At 40.7% G+C, this 15,000-nt stretch overlaps 1 protein-coding gene across 3 annotated transcripts in view; it reads right to left on the bottom strand.

Moving 5' to 3' along the window:
* Positions 1 to 15,000, bottom strand: part of chchd6b (coiled-coil-helix-coiled-coil-helix domain containing 6b) — a 55,152-nt gene that overhangs the window by 21,773 nt on the left and 18,379 nt on the right. For all 3 annotated transcript variants that reach the window (XM_084348045.1, XM_084348046.1, XM_084348047.1), the window contains 2 exons: positions 12,923 to 13,006; positions 6,298 to 6,368 (listed from right to left, as the gene is read on the bottom strand). In XM_084348045.1, the coding sequence (XP_084204171.1) occupies positions 6,298 to 6,368; positions 12,923 to 13,006 (155 nt within the window). The remainder of the gene's footprint in view (positions 1 to 6,297; positions 6,369 to 12,922; positions 13,007 to 15,000) is intronic.

The raw sequence follows: 15,000 nt of genomic DNA, 5'->3' as shown, positions 1-15,000 counted from the left end.
TGTAAAGCTTTTATGATACTGCCATAAGGATAACATTCACAACATTATATTTCAACTGACAGAAATCTCACTTTCAGAATCACATGAAATCAGAACTGCAGATTTAGTTCATAAAGCCTGTGAGGTTCTGTCTGAGGACTGACAAAACTCAGAAGCTATGATTATTCTGGTAGTCATAATAATCACTTATTCCACCTTTGCTAAGTGACGCAGTGCAGGTAAATCCTAAGCTCACGTCACAAAATGACAACACCGAGAAACTTTGCTGAGTTTAATCTAGACTCCGCAAAAACTCTTACAAAGTCTCCGTCTCAAATGGGAATAGCAATCAAAAAACAACTACAAGCCATGGACTGAAGACAGACAGAACTCTGCACGTATCTCCACACGCTGACAGCTGAAGTGCTGACGGGAGATAGGAACGTAGGAGAACAATTCGCACTCTGTTAGCCTGGCTGATTGATCCCCACCAAACTCACTTTGTTGAATATAGGGAGAGAGAGATGGGAGGGGATAAGGAGAGTGTTTCATTAAAACAGGTGACATGCGGGAACAAGATAAGGGGCACATGTGCACGTGTGTTTGTGTGTGACATCTCATCGCTGATAACTTTTCAATCAGGAGACCTTGCGGTTGGACGAACTCACTCGAGTTGCGGGTGATGCGGGGTGAGAGATGCTCTTTGGAGCGTTTCGCTGCTATCAGCCTTCCATCACTAGCCTTTTTATCACCAACAAGTTCAATTCCAGTTTGGTGTCATTTATTTTGTAAGGTCCTTTTCTTTAAACAACTTCACTTTTCTTTTGAAAAGAACAGTGGAGCTTTCAAATCTGTACTGCACAAACAGTAATACAATATCTGAGAACACTGTTTTTGCACAACATGATACACTTTTCTCACATTATCATCTTACTTTGGCTCTCATTGAGGATGCGGTATTACATGCAACCTACTACATGTTACTCTATTTGGCTAAATGAGTGTTAGAGTGAGTATTTTACTGTATTTTAAATGTTGCTAGCCCCGTGCAGTCCCTTTGTGTTACAACTGAGGCAATATGGCCAACATGATACAGTACATGATATACAGCTTGATATTATGAACTCTCCTCAAAAGCACTTCAGAAATGTTAGGAATGGGTGACAAAATAAAATATCCCAACTCTCAAATAAAAAGGCAAAACACAAACTAAAAAGAAGTCTTCTTAAATCTACCTGACCCCAAAGGAGAAATGAGGACAGTCAGACACAATCCAGATAGACCCAGGCACTAAGACAGACTCAAATAGAGAGCACAAACACTGACAGCAGTATGATGGGCCACCAATTAGTAAGCAGCAAAGGTCAAAAAGACAAAACAGGACATAATTTGCTCAGGACTGCATGCTCTCTGTCTTGCTTTGAAAATAACACATTTTCCGGATGTGATTACGTGTGATTATGACACACCACAGAGTTGATATTGAGTCCAATATGGCCCATTTTGGAATTATATTTACATACAGACCAAAGCTCATCTAGCTGATCTAGTTCTTATAGCAGTTGGAGCTAAGTCTCTGCATATTCTTACATATAAAACTGCTCACATCAACATAATAAATGAAATGTCTTCATTAAATGATAAAAAAAAAAGTAGTATATAAGCCGGTGCTGCTGTGAATTCACACTTGTGAATAAAACAGCTCAAACCAAATCCGATCTGTCAGTTACTTGTTCGGGAGTGTTTGTGTGTAGGTGTTCTTCACCTCATATAGACAGTAGCAGAGGCAGACTGTGTAAGTGACTGCAGCCTTCAGTCTTAATGGTAAATCTCTATTCGACCACAGTGCAGACAGGTCTTGTCTCTAGTAATGACTAGCAGTCTGCTACTGTGTCGGGCACAGAGACCTTTACAGTTAGCTTACCTGTCTGTTTCACTAATTGGACACGGTACCCACACACACACAGGAATAGACACACTTATAGAATAAAGTAGATATAACGAACCCAGATGAAAGTGTTCTTTTAACCACAAACTGTCAGCAGTTACTTCATGGTGAATCCTCACACAGACATCCACCTGAAGTTCACTGAGCCTCTGTCTTTGCTAACACTTTGAGGGTAACAAGATTTTTAAAGAGGATTAATGGATTTTTAGATCATAAAGTAAGCTCAGCTGCAATGCTGTGGGTCTCTTAGGTGAGGTATTTTTGGGGAATATGAGTAGTCTGGTACCCCAAGGCAAGGCTAATGGATGAACTGCTCTAAAATGCCCTATGTAGTTCAGCAAGGCAAGTACAAAATTGCACCAGATAACATTTTACCACTCAATATATCCCCAGTCAAGGATAATATTTTAGAGGGGGTGACAAGTCCGATTTGGAAAAAGACAGGCAATATCCCAGGGCGCTTCCATCTTGTTGCCCTGCCCTCAACAAAGTACCCTCCTCAGGCGTGAGAGGCACCTTTTAGCTTAAACTTTTGCACTCAAACTATTTGAGGCCAGTCTGGAACCTGACAAATAGCAGTTGAAGTGGGACCACTGCAGCTGTCAAACAAGTGGAAATGACTAAGAGGGGTTTGTAATGGTGTGATGGTCCTATTCTAGAGCACTGTAGCTGATGGCCGTCTTCCCGAAAGGGGTTATATGATTTCCTACGCTGCCTCCTCCAGCTGGCCATGGTTGCTTTTGTGAAATTTTCCCCCCAGTGCAGTCAACGGGCTGTAGGAGATCTGCACCTTCGAACCTATATAGTCTAGTCCTACACATCAGAAGGCTGCTGCTAGATCAAAGTCACTCCACTCTTGGAAGCCATTGGTTCTTCATCTTCTGATGATGATTTAGCCTCTGGGGGCAACAGCCAAAGTTTAAAGGCGTCCGGTTTAGCCAGCGGGTATCAGGATCACGGATATTCCAGCCTTTAGATGGGAGAATGGAGTTGGAATTAAGAGACGACAAAGCTGATGGGTTCTGAGATTGCATTTGGGCCATTGCGTTCCACCTATTTTGTTCTCTGTACAGTTGTTTACCTGCATGCACCCACAGTCTGCTCAAACAGGATTGGTCAACACCACTTAGACTACAAACAATACAGACGAATTGCCTACAGATTCTGCATTAATATGCAGACATCTGTTTATAGAGTTTAATGTCACTCAGTCACAAATACTTCCTCATGGTGAAGCTGTACTGAAAACTCATTACCTTCTCTTCTCACTTTCTTCTGGCTGAGTCTGATCAGCAAAAAAATGTGCATGAATTATATTTCTTTTTTATCAATGAGCTTTTAAGAATGATTCTGCAATAGTCATGCAAATATTTAAGGAGCTCCAAGTCCTGACTCTTGCACTCCTATCATTTTGATGTAATTTTTGTAATTTATGTCTGTTCTCTTTATCAGCCAATGTCTTGGCCTGTACATCTATCTATGAGCAGATTAGTTGCAACAGTAGAGTACAACCAAGACCATCCATAAGAAAAAAAGAATAAGAAGAAACCAAACAACAGAAGTGGCAGACAGAATAGGATAGAAGTTCAAAGAAAAGGAGGCTGAGGGAAATGAATGAAGGCAGACACAGACAAGTTACAACCATGGCAAGAGAATTAAGAAGCGAATGAGATTATTGAATGAAATGAATTTAGAATTCAGAGGCAGAGCTAGAGACAGATATAAAGACAGAAAAAAAGACATACTGTAGCTACATAATGTGTTATACTCTGCTGCAGCACCCCCTCCACTGCTCCCCTCCCTTCAGCAGTGGGTAAATAGAATAATTACTGGGTGGTCAGTGTAGTGTGAAATGACAGCGTGACCACGGCACAATGAAACGCTGCCCAAATGCTGACAGAACATGACGAGCACATGGCTGCCTGAATACAAAGTGTGCCTGTATGTGTAGCAGAGATAGAAAAAGGGAGTGAAAGTTTGTATATATGTGTGTGTGAGTGAGTGAGTGAGTGTGTGTGTGTGTGTGTGAGTGTGCTTAAAAAATAATGAACAACACATTGTGGTAGGACAAAATGCTCTTTTTTCAGCAAACTAGTGCAGAATTGATCTTCTAACCTCTCCCATGCAGTTACGGACAATAGCAAATCCTTGCTAATGTAATCATTTGGACAAAATTTTGGGCTTGAATTGTGTGCTGTTAAATTTAATGGACCAGGTGCATGAAGATGGCGGTGCTGTGGATGAGGTCACTGCCCATTATGCAGTGCAAAGCTAGGGAAAGAGAACAAGCATCTATTTTTATCCCCTGTTGTTTCCAGGAATGCACTAGACTGTGTGCTAGTAAACCACTCCACTGACTTAATAATAACATTCATACATTTACTCCTACTACAGCTGTGTTTTAAATGTATCCTTTGTATGACAGTTTAAATAATAGAGAGGGGGATACTATTCGACTAAAGCCCTTGGACAGATTTGAAAGTTGTAATTTCAAGGTACAGCACCTTAACTCAGAAAAACCTAATCATGCAAAGTAACAAACTAATGCTGCGAAACTGTAACCTGACAGTGATGGCGACTTTCTATCGTTTCCCACCTTGTTAGGAAATGACAGATGTATACAGATGTCAGAGATACTGCAGAGAGTATCAATTACGCCTCTGTGCTTTGACCATTTAATGACTTAAGCTACAAATTTACATTACCTTCATTATCCAATGGAAAGGTCTCAGACTAATTGACTACACATGTAATATCTGTAGATGCAGTACACACTGCCAGTTAAGTAGAGGACGACAAAACAGCAAACATAATTAATCTTTTCAGATATTGTTAGTAAAATATCAATGTAAAACACACTAATTAAACCAATTTCAAATTATTACTGTTGCTCAGCAGTTCTGTTTCTTGTGTTCCAGGTAGATCTCATGAGGCTTGGATCCATTTAACATTGCTGACAGAAGAGGAAAAATAAGTGGTTTCTACATTATGACATTTACAGGTTTTGTCTTAGAGGTGTTTCATTTAAACTGAAGTTCAGGATTTAATGGTGCACAGTAAGACATGGGGGGAAAAGCAAAGGCTTTAAGTGTTGATGAAAACCAAAAGGTGAGGTATGAGCATGTGAGAAAAATAGGTGAAAATAAAAGATCTGAATTAATTAGCTTTCTTTCTTCTGTTTTGCGATAATCATTGTCATGCATGTGGGAAAAGGGAAAATGAATGGCTTTCTTACTAAACTGGATTTGCAGGATTTTTGGCTGTCTCTCCTTACAAAAACCAAAAAACAACTGAACTCTGACATCCTAGTGGAGTACCTCTGCTTCGTGTGAAACCCTGCTGTTTCTGTTTTCCTGCCACTAGAATAGGGCCACTTATAAGTCAAGTTGTTGGTTATATTTTGCCATGATTGCAAAGGTGGTCGTGCCTACAAGACAAATTGTAATGAGGTTTTTGTATAAATGTATGTGTGAAATCTACGGTCCATTCAAGAAAGAAAGAAGGAAAGAAAGAAAGAAAGAAAGAGAGAAAGAAAGAAAGAGGAAGAGTGTTACAGATTTCTTTCCTCAATCTGTTAGGCTGTTGAGGTTTCATTTTGCAAAAGATGTTAAGATCGGCTAAATTATACTGTTCTTAGAAGTAGAATTAATATACTTGGAGACAATGGTATAGGCTAAAGTACTGCCGCAGCAGTATCTAATTATTGTTTTGTTATGTAACAATATTACTTGATAAAAAAAGGACAAAACTCTGTTTATCACATTGTTTTAAATACACGCTTCGGTTCCCCCAAAATCCAAAATGGTTTTTTTTTAAACTCTCATGCTGTGACAGATGTCAGAGGGATTAACTTTATCATTTATCTAAAGAGGAAAATGGTGAGCCCTAATATGTTAATATAAGAATATTATCACAAAACTATTAGATGTGATAATAATAAGTGACAATCGTAAATTATCACCGAGTCTCACCACTGTATGTGTGGAAAACAATGTTTTGACTATCAGGCAGTCGCAGAAGACGTGACGTCCACATTAACAACACTTCAAACTGCGTTCACACTCAGGCTTCTGCCCACATCTGCTTTCTGACAACTGTCGCTAGTCAGAGCTGGTTTCTCTGTCATCCATTGTGCTGAGGTTTGTTGTTTTTTTGTAAATTTGCACTCAATGTCTGCTTACATTTAGATATGCAGGGTTACCCCAGAGACCTCAACCAACAGATTATTTACAAGTGTCCTGAGCGTGCTGTCTTCACCTATGATAGGCTTCTAACAGTACTGACACAGTAAGGAGAAACAATGTAATGAGTATACAGGGTCGTTCATTTCACAGAAAAATGGTGTTGCAAACATAATTCACAGTATTTACCGAATGTGAGCTTCTGCTTTAGTAGCTGCCTGGTTGTACTGTTCAGCCATCTGGTTGTAGCTGTCAAGGTTCTGGAGGCAAAGAGACAGAAAGAGAGAAAGAAAGGTGAGAATCAATCCAGGGGCAACTTCTACTTCACCTTATACTTAGAATATTTTCAATATAATGAGGGCGGTTCAGGTGTATGCTGCTTTTAAAGATGTGGCAACTTGTCCCCAGGCTTTAACTTAATTCAATTTTCATATCACACCATTTCAAAACATAGAAAAACAAGATGGGCTACGTGGAATTCCTCAAATAAAGTCCCATGATTTAGAGCTTGACATCCTGCGTTATCTACATAATACCACCATTACAGCTATTTTTTTACCATTCAATTCAAGCTCTAATAAGCCGGCGATGATAAGCAAAATGCATAAAGCACCATCGGAAATGTCACATTTGTTAAATTAGTGACCTTTGAATTTTACAGTGCTGCTTACAATTCTGAATGCTGATGGCCTGTTGGTACTCCATAATGTTTTATTTCATGCGAGAAAAAGTGGCATTTAAACAGCAATTACTACACAGATGGAGCCCTTGCCTAGAGGGCAAGGTCATATACAGCACACCTCTGCAGGAGTAATCAATGGTCACAGTGTTAACTACTCTGAATTGTGGACAGAGCTGCTCACAAGGTGTCTACATTCATATGGTACAAGTTTTAGAAAATGAATAAGGTGTGCAGTATTTCCAGCCACAGTGTCGAGAATATGTTTAAAATCATCATCTCTTTAAGATGAATTAACATGATCACCTTACAGGCTTGACGTCAAAGCATATGAAAAACAGTTTGTCTAGAATGCCCTAAACACAAAAACAAATCTCTCTCACCACCCTCTCACACACATTCATTGCACAGTAATCACCATTTTAAACCAATAACCGCAGCGCTCACGCTTTTACTTAATTATTCCCTATATTCCCAATAGATGAGGTGATAGGAGAGGAAGATAATTGAAGTGACTGAGCAGGGAAAGAGATGGGATCAAACACAAACCTCCTCCACAATCCCTAGCCCTCTACTCCACCAGTGCCCCCTAGTCATTTTCATATCTCATTATTTCACGCTGATCCGCAGACATGCTTGTCCCGATTTGAATGTCTGGTGTTGGAAAAGACTCAAGTAATGTCATAGGCATCTTCTCCCTTAATCCTATCTGCTGGTATTCACTACACTGTAATAAGCTGTTCCTCTTTTCTTTTCTGTTCTTTAAAGAGAAGATCATAAAATATAAGTCATAAGTCTAGCATTAAGGAGGAAAGGGTATTTTGAGCTAACCCAATCAGTATTGTTAAAGTATCTGCCCGGTCAGGTTCTATTTCAGTCATCAGGGAAACTGTTTAAGATAATTAAATAATTATGCCAGTTAAATAGTTGTTATTTCTGTAAGCGGATTTACAACAACCTTTATAATCATCTCAGGCATCATTTTTCTGGCTTTGTTGCAAGAAGATGACATTACCCTTCTTAATTGTGCCTGCAAAGTTCTGATTGGCTTGTTTACTTTTCCAACCGAGGAAGCAGACAATTAGCACAACACCTATTTGACTCAAAAATGTGGGCAGCAATTCAGAGGTCTGTATCCAAGCTATATATGTACATTAGAAAAGAAATGAATACATGTTTCCAACTACAATTTACCTTTCTTATCTCATCTGAGTTTATGGCCACTTTTTGGCTGTCATGGTAATTCACAATGTGGAAATGCCAAACATCCCCAGGTGTATGACTTTATCCCTGCCAGTTACGTTTCCTGGATGTGTTATATTGGATTTTCCAGGCCGGGACTCAGGATTAGACTCCTGTTGCTGCTAAGTCTCCCCATTGCTAATACAGTATGTGAACTAGGCTTAAATATCACACCTCAACCGGGAGGAGAAGGGGGTATTGACTGCAACTCCAAAGCAACTATATATGTCACCTCAGCATTTCATACCTTTGAAGACATTTCCAGTCCACAGAACCTCTCCTCAGATGCTTATTATTAATCTACTAAGCATTTGAATTAGCAAATACATACGTAAATTTGAAAGTGCAAGAAACCAAGCCCTGGATTCATGAAAATAAAGAGACAGTAAGTCTTACTTCTTGCTGGAGGAGAGTTAGCTAATACTTTGTCTGGCTCCCTGGGAATATGTGGTAAGAAGTTAGCCACATGTTAGCGACTTAGCCTCTAGCCTAAGGTCAAGGGCTCAGTGGGTACACCCAACAGAGGAAAGCTGAGCTGAAACTTGAAAGTCTGTAGTTGCCTTTTGGGATATCCAGTGTTCGAGCCAAGATAAAAAGGCTCCACAGGGGCTTAAACCCATGGGTGCCTCAGATTATGTAGGACATAGAGAGTAGGGCACCAGCAAGAGAAGCAGCTAGCAGATGGTTTAAAGGTAAAGGGAAGCTCTCACTGATGATTGCTGTGTCCTTCCAAGGCAGTAGTTGAAGAGGAAAAACAAATAAACACATTTAGCAATGTCACCATGGTGGGAAGCCAGTGAAGGATCCTCTCTTGCTTCTTACCTCTTTGCCTAGTCTTCACCCAACCAAGGCCAAGAGGGAGCTGGGTATAGGAAGGTACTTCAAATTGATGAAACCAGAGAACATACATTTATATATTGATGGATAGAAAGATTGTCATTGGTAAAGAATACTCTACTCCATACTATAAGGCCTGAAACTGCCACCATTGCTGTTAATCAGTGCATCATTTGCCCTTGTTGCCTCATTTGGTAAAACATGGCCACAAATCTAAAAATTACAATAAATGAAAAAGTCCAAAAAACAAACTTGTAAATCGTGTGTTCTGGAGTGACCCAATTGACACAGACAGCCACAACAACTGTATGCTTCAATCCATGGAGATTTACAAAATGGGAAGTGTGATGGTAACGGGAGAGATGTTGCAACAGAAGTTACTGATACAACTATAATGTCTCTGGATGCTAATAGAACTTGGGAGAATTGGGAAAATTAAGCATGGAAGTGTGAAGGTAGTGTTTAGACTGGCAGGTACAGCTAATCTAGTCAAAATGTTGGGGGGACCGCAAGGCTGTGTGTTGTTTTTTCTGTGTTTCAACATGTTTTCTTGTGCGTGTCTGTTGACAGAAAAGACCCAGAGCAACAGCCCCAGCTCAGCTCTCATGACACCAGAGAAGTGGCAGCACTATCACTGGCACACACACTCTGAGCTCTTCCCAGTCATTTGCACCCGTGGGGACAAAAGCCCAATGTGGAGAGACAGAAAAGGGGGATGATAACCCTCAATGGGGAAAAACCAAGGTTTTGGGGGTTGTTGGCAAGTCTCGTGGAGGGGATTAGTGTGGGTACGTGTGTGTGTGTGTAAGCTTGCATACATGCAGGTGTGTGACTAAATCTGTGTTTGTACGTGAATGCTTGTGCTCAGATGATCCTTGCATGCACACTCGTCTGAACACCCTCCAGCAGCTGTGGATTGAGATGGGCTGATGTCAGGATTTTGAGGGAGGGGTTGTTTCACGCTTGCGACGCCTGGACGAAGGAGGATTAATTTTTGCAAGGGGGGGTTGGGGGATTAAAAGAGGTGAATTTTAAACTGAGACTTGTTTACAGAGTAACAGGGTATGTTGCCACAGGGAGACAGATATACTCCACCTCTACACTGGGAAGAGATTAGGGAGGCATCCACAAATAAACGAGGGAGAGAGAGAGACAGGATGTACTGGTATGTTGGGAGGGGTTCAGTCTTGGGATGTCTTTTAATGTGTCAACCTGTATGTGTGTGGGAGAGGGGAAATGCAATGTTGCACAGTGGATTGACCACTCTATCACAATTACTTCTGAAGTGACAACGTACACACACAAACCTGTCACAATAAACACACACGCAGGCTGTTTTCTCGTTTGTGTCAGTAGTGGACAGCATCCACAGCCTTTAGACAAACACAACAGTCTGTTATCGTCACTCATCCCTTAGGCAAACTGGACACCAGAGTGTGTTTATGTGTGTCTTCATACAGGTAATCAACTACCACACACACACACGCACACCCAGGGTTATTAGCCTGTTAGAAGGGGCTGCTGCTAAGCCACAGTAAAATGTTGATTCAAGGGAAGATCACACACCAATTATCAGTGGATTCTCCTTCTAATCTTGATGCTCTTACCTTCGGCTTAAATCTCTGCCTCAGATCATCAACACATCCAAACAGTACAATTACATGAGCATGAGTGTCTGCTTACGTATGTTCATATGAGATTATTTTAGGAAAAGAAGCACAGACTGATATTCACACTTCCTTTAAATCTATGCATTGCATTAACAGGCTCACCCGATGTAGAGGGAGCCCTCACAAGCCTGGACCAGAATTTATGTGAAAAGTGAGACATATTACTGTTTCAAATTGTGTTTTGCATTTATGTATATGACCTGTGTCAGTCACAATTCAACTTTTAAGTGGCCATTTATTTCAGCCTGACTGGTATTTGCCACAGGTATGAGAGAGTGAAAGGAAGAAAAATAGGCAGGGTAAAGGAGAGGGGGCATGAAAGGAGGCCTGGATGAATGGACTGCTAGATTGGAAAATGAAGGAAGAGAAGGAGGGAGATGGACGCCCGCTCAGGATAGACTGTCTGTTTAATGCACAGTCCATATAGCCTCTTTATCTCTCGCTCTCAGTCCCCCTCTTTCTCACTCCCTCATCCGCATGCAGGTCAGCTGCGAGCAAGTGAGGGGTGAAAAAAAAAAGCAATAGAAAAAAGCGACTGCAGTGGCAAGCGGAGAAAGATAGAGCATCCTCCACTCCTCTGCCAATCAGTCTCTTCCGTCAAGCATTGCAGCGTGTGCTGCTTGCCGCATGGTGTGCAGGGGCCCTTCCATTTAACTTGGCTATGTAAAAGGTTTTCTCAGAGGCCTAAAGGAGGCGAGTGCCAGGGACTAGATAAGGTCCCCCCCATCTGCCTGATGGGCCCTGCTGGACGGAGGGCGAGATGGGGAGAGGGGTGAAGGGCAAGTCCCAAAGAATACTGAATACTGGAGGAAGAATTGTGGGTGTGAGGGACAGACACAGGGGAGGGTGAGAGTTTATGTGTGTCTAGCTGCACCTTTACACTCATGATTGCTTTAGTGTATATGTCGTTTTCAGTTGATGTCAATGTATCCTTATCTAGAGACCATCTTGCGATGGGATTACACCAGCTGCGGCACCTGAAAACATGTCTGGGTCCAACCCAAGACTAGTCAGAAGTCATTACTACATTATTACATGAGTACTCAGTACTCATGGGTCGGATCATGCCCATTATGTAACTCAGCCTTCCTTTTGATCTCAACTACACACCTGTAAAGTGTCATGACTGACAACTTGCACAGCGGTGATCTGTCCACAGAGAGACAGACATATAAACACCCGGCAAAATATTCCTGCTACAATAGATGTCTCCAGGACCACATTTTTCAATGATAACGCACACAGACTCACAAGGTGAAAACATTACCAGCCGAAGCTGTCACGGCTGGTAATAAAAAATGAAAATATTTGCACCGTCTCTGCTCGCATCCTCTACATTCTTTGTTCGTATATTTTTTCAGCATGCTTGTCATCTCTGTTTTTCTGATGGTTTCCTTTCGTTACCTGCACTCTGTAATTTCCCCCTCCTGTCTCTTTTCCTTTCTTCTCGCCTCTGTCCATCCCTGAGAGCTTAAAGCAGTTTTTTCCTGCCCTAAAATCATACACCAGTGCCAACCTTGTTCCTCGCAAAGTCTTTTAACAAATCCGCCCAAGTTTACTCTGTGAGCAAGCAACATTTATCAAAACTGTGGTTTTGGCTTTTACAGGGTGCAAAATATCAACAGCGCATAAGTGCTCAGGTGGAGGGAACACAGGTCATAATTTCTTAAAAGCACACAACAAACTGCTTTGATGTTTTTTCCATTTTTCAAAGAGAACACAGGGTTGCTGGCAAAAGGACATTGTGATGAGGAAAGCACAGAACATTTGATTAGACGACTGAAGCTCTCCGAGAGTGACAGCACCTTGAAACCTCTCCTGAGTGCTGGTCCATCAACAGCGAGTCGTGACTCTCACCTGCCTGCTGAAACTCTCAGTTCATTTACATTTACATTTTGACACTGGTATGTGGGCTTGGCATTTCCAACATAGGGAAGAGTGTCTTGTGTCTCGACGAGATTTTAGTCTCCAAGGAGGGTGAGTAATATGACACTTTTATACTTGTTTTGATATTCCTGATGCGTGAAGTCCTCTTTTCAGTGAAAGCATAAAGGATGTTCTTTTATCTTGTTAGTGAGCTCTACCGTTATACTTGTCAAATTTTTTAAGTGCAAGTATCTCACGCTCTGAAACCTTCCCCCAAAATTCTCCAAATGATGAGAAGAGATGCACAGCCACATTACTTAATGTGAGATAATGTCAGTACATCTATAATTTCACACAGTGTGGTCTTAACATTTGTAGACCAACAATATAAAGAAAATGATTTTTCTTTTCATTTGAGGAAACATGTCTCTACAAAAAGCCTTTCAGATGAGTTCTGGCTATTTCCTGTTTCCTATTTCCTATTTTTCCACGTGTCTCTGAGATGGGAAATTGTTCTTACTTTTTTCTCCAGTATTTCTAGTTGATCTTTGTAGAAGCTGGAGATGCTGGCCAGTTCCTTCTCCTTGCTCTCCAGTTTTTTGGCCTGAAAAAAGAGGGAAAGAGAGTAGGGAAAGAAAGGACACAAAACACAAGGCAAATAAATAAATAGGCAAAGGAGGAGGACATGAAAATCAATCCAGGTACAAAATAAAAAAAAAAAAATGTTTTAAATTAACTGACATTGTTGGTAAGTGAATAAAATGATGGTAATGGACTAAAACAACACATTCACTTCCTTTGCTTATGAGCATGCTGCACACATGGGACACTCAAGTCCAGAGATTAATGCTGACGGGAGAAGAATCGAGGCAACCTGTTGCTCTCACTGCCCAAAAGACTTGCCAAATAAAGCCAAAAAGACAAATTAACTCTACTTCATATTCCAGTAAAAACACAAGCAGCACTAAGCTACAGGGGACATAAGATTAATATTTTCTGCAGCAGTGAGCAAACAAACAATGGAATAGTTTCCTCTAAAAACAGATTAACAGCACAGACATTTTAGGTGACCATGAGACCAAAATGTGCTAACAGTATGGCATCGAATTGCAGACTCGTGTTTTTCAACGCATATGTCAAAAATCTATGATGTTTGATGGAAATCTACAATAATATAAAAAATACACAACACCACAAAGTAAAACACAAAAATAATGGGTATCTAATAGCTGGTCCATCTAATGTAACAGAACTTACAAAACTACTCGGGCAGCATGTGACTGGCACGGCGGCAGTGGGGGCTGACATGGTGATGCTGGCGTTAAGATGAGGTGAAACACTTTAATATGCCCGCTGAGCCAAGCTTTGACAGGCAGCAAGATGGCAGATTGGCTGTAGGAAGACCCATAGTTTGGGCCATGGCCATAGCAGCATGCAAGCAGAGGAAGATAGGAGCCAGACGTTAAAAAGATACACTGTGAAAACAAGTTGCCAGTTCAGCTTGAAGTCAGACATGTGCATGCACTAAGGAATGTTAAATAAAAGATACACTTTGGAAGAAAGATTCACTCGAAGATGTAACATTAGTTTTTTGATGGGACCACCCAACAGCTTGATGCTTCACAGTGTGTCAATATTAGACAATAGAGCCCGAATGATTCGATTCGATTTTTGGGGCAGAGCCGATACTGATATTAGGAAGTAAAGATTCCAATATTGACGTAAGGGTCAATATGCACACCTTTTTGCATTAATCATTTGAATGTGGTTATTAAACACTTGTGAATTTTTTTTAGCATATTTTGCTTTGCATAGGAGGGGATTCCTTCATGATACATATAAATTAATAGAACATCATAAACACAAAGTAATGAGAAGTTATTGCAGAGCTACAAAAAGAAAATAACACAGAGGGATAGTCAAAGGAGATGTGCACAAACAAAAAGCGTTTTTTCGAGAACTGTTAACACATCGGTGTAGGTGACTAAGAAGCACAGCACTGCCATCAGCTCCTTTATTTCACTCACTGTGCATTACTAAAGCATCCATCCATCTCATTTTAGGGTACTCATTTGCAATATCACAATGATGATTTTCTCTTGGAACATAAAAGCAGTGATTGCACATTTTGCATGGATGGTTACAGAGTGATGTATTTTGCGATAAGGTAAGATGCAGAGTCTTTATGTGAAAGAATTATAATACATCTATTTAAATTGACCGATTTGAACTAACTCAAACTGCAATGAATGGCAATTATCAGAACTGAATCTTGCAGCTTGGTGTAGACTTAGTGTTTACATGCATCTGTCAGAAGTTGAGTCATGCTGCGGGTGAGTATGCAGTGGATCAAAGACGGAGCTCAACAGCTGTACAATCACATATTACATTTGATCTGTAGAGATTTACACATATGTGCCTTGATATCAAAATGACTATTAATCAGTAACACCTGTTAACACAGGTTTGGTTTGCTTCTAACCAATAAGGGTAATGAGTGAAGCAGTGCTACAGCAGTATGAACATGATATGGTGCATGAACGCAATGAAGCTGACTCAGAGTGAGGCAGCAACAAGCAGCAAAGGGATTTGGATTTA

The sequence above is a fragment of the Pagrus pagrus genome, assembly GCF_965226575.1.
Source record: "Pagrus pagrus genome assembly, chromosome: 3".
Lineage (NCBI taxonomy): Eukaryota > Metazoa > Chordata > Actinopteri > Spariformes > Sparidae > Pagrus > Pagrus pagrus.
The sequence above is the reverse complement of the archived record's forward strand: the minus strand, read 5'-3'. Positions and strand labels throughout refer to the sequence as shown.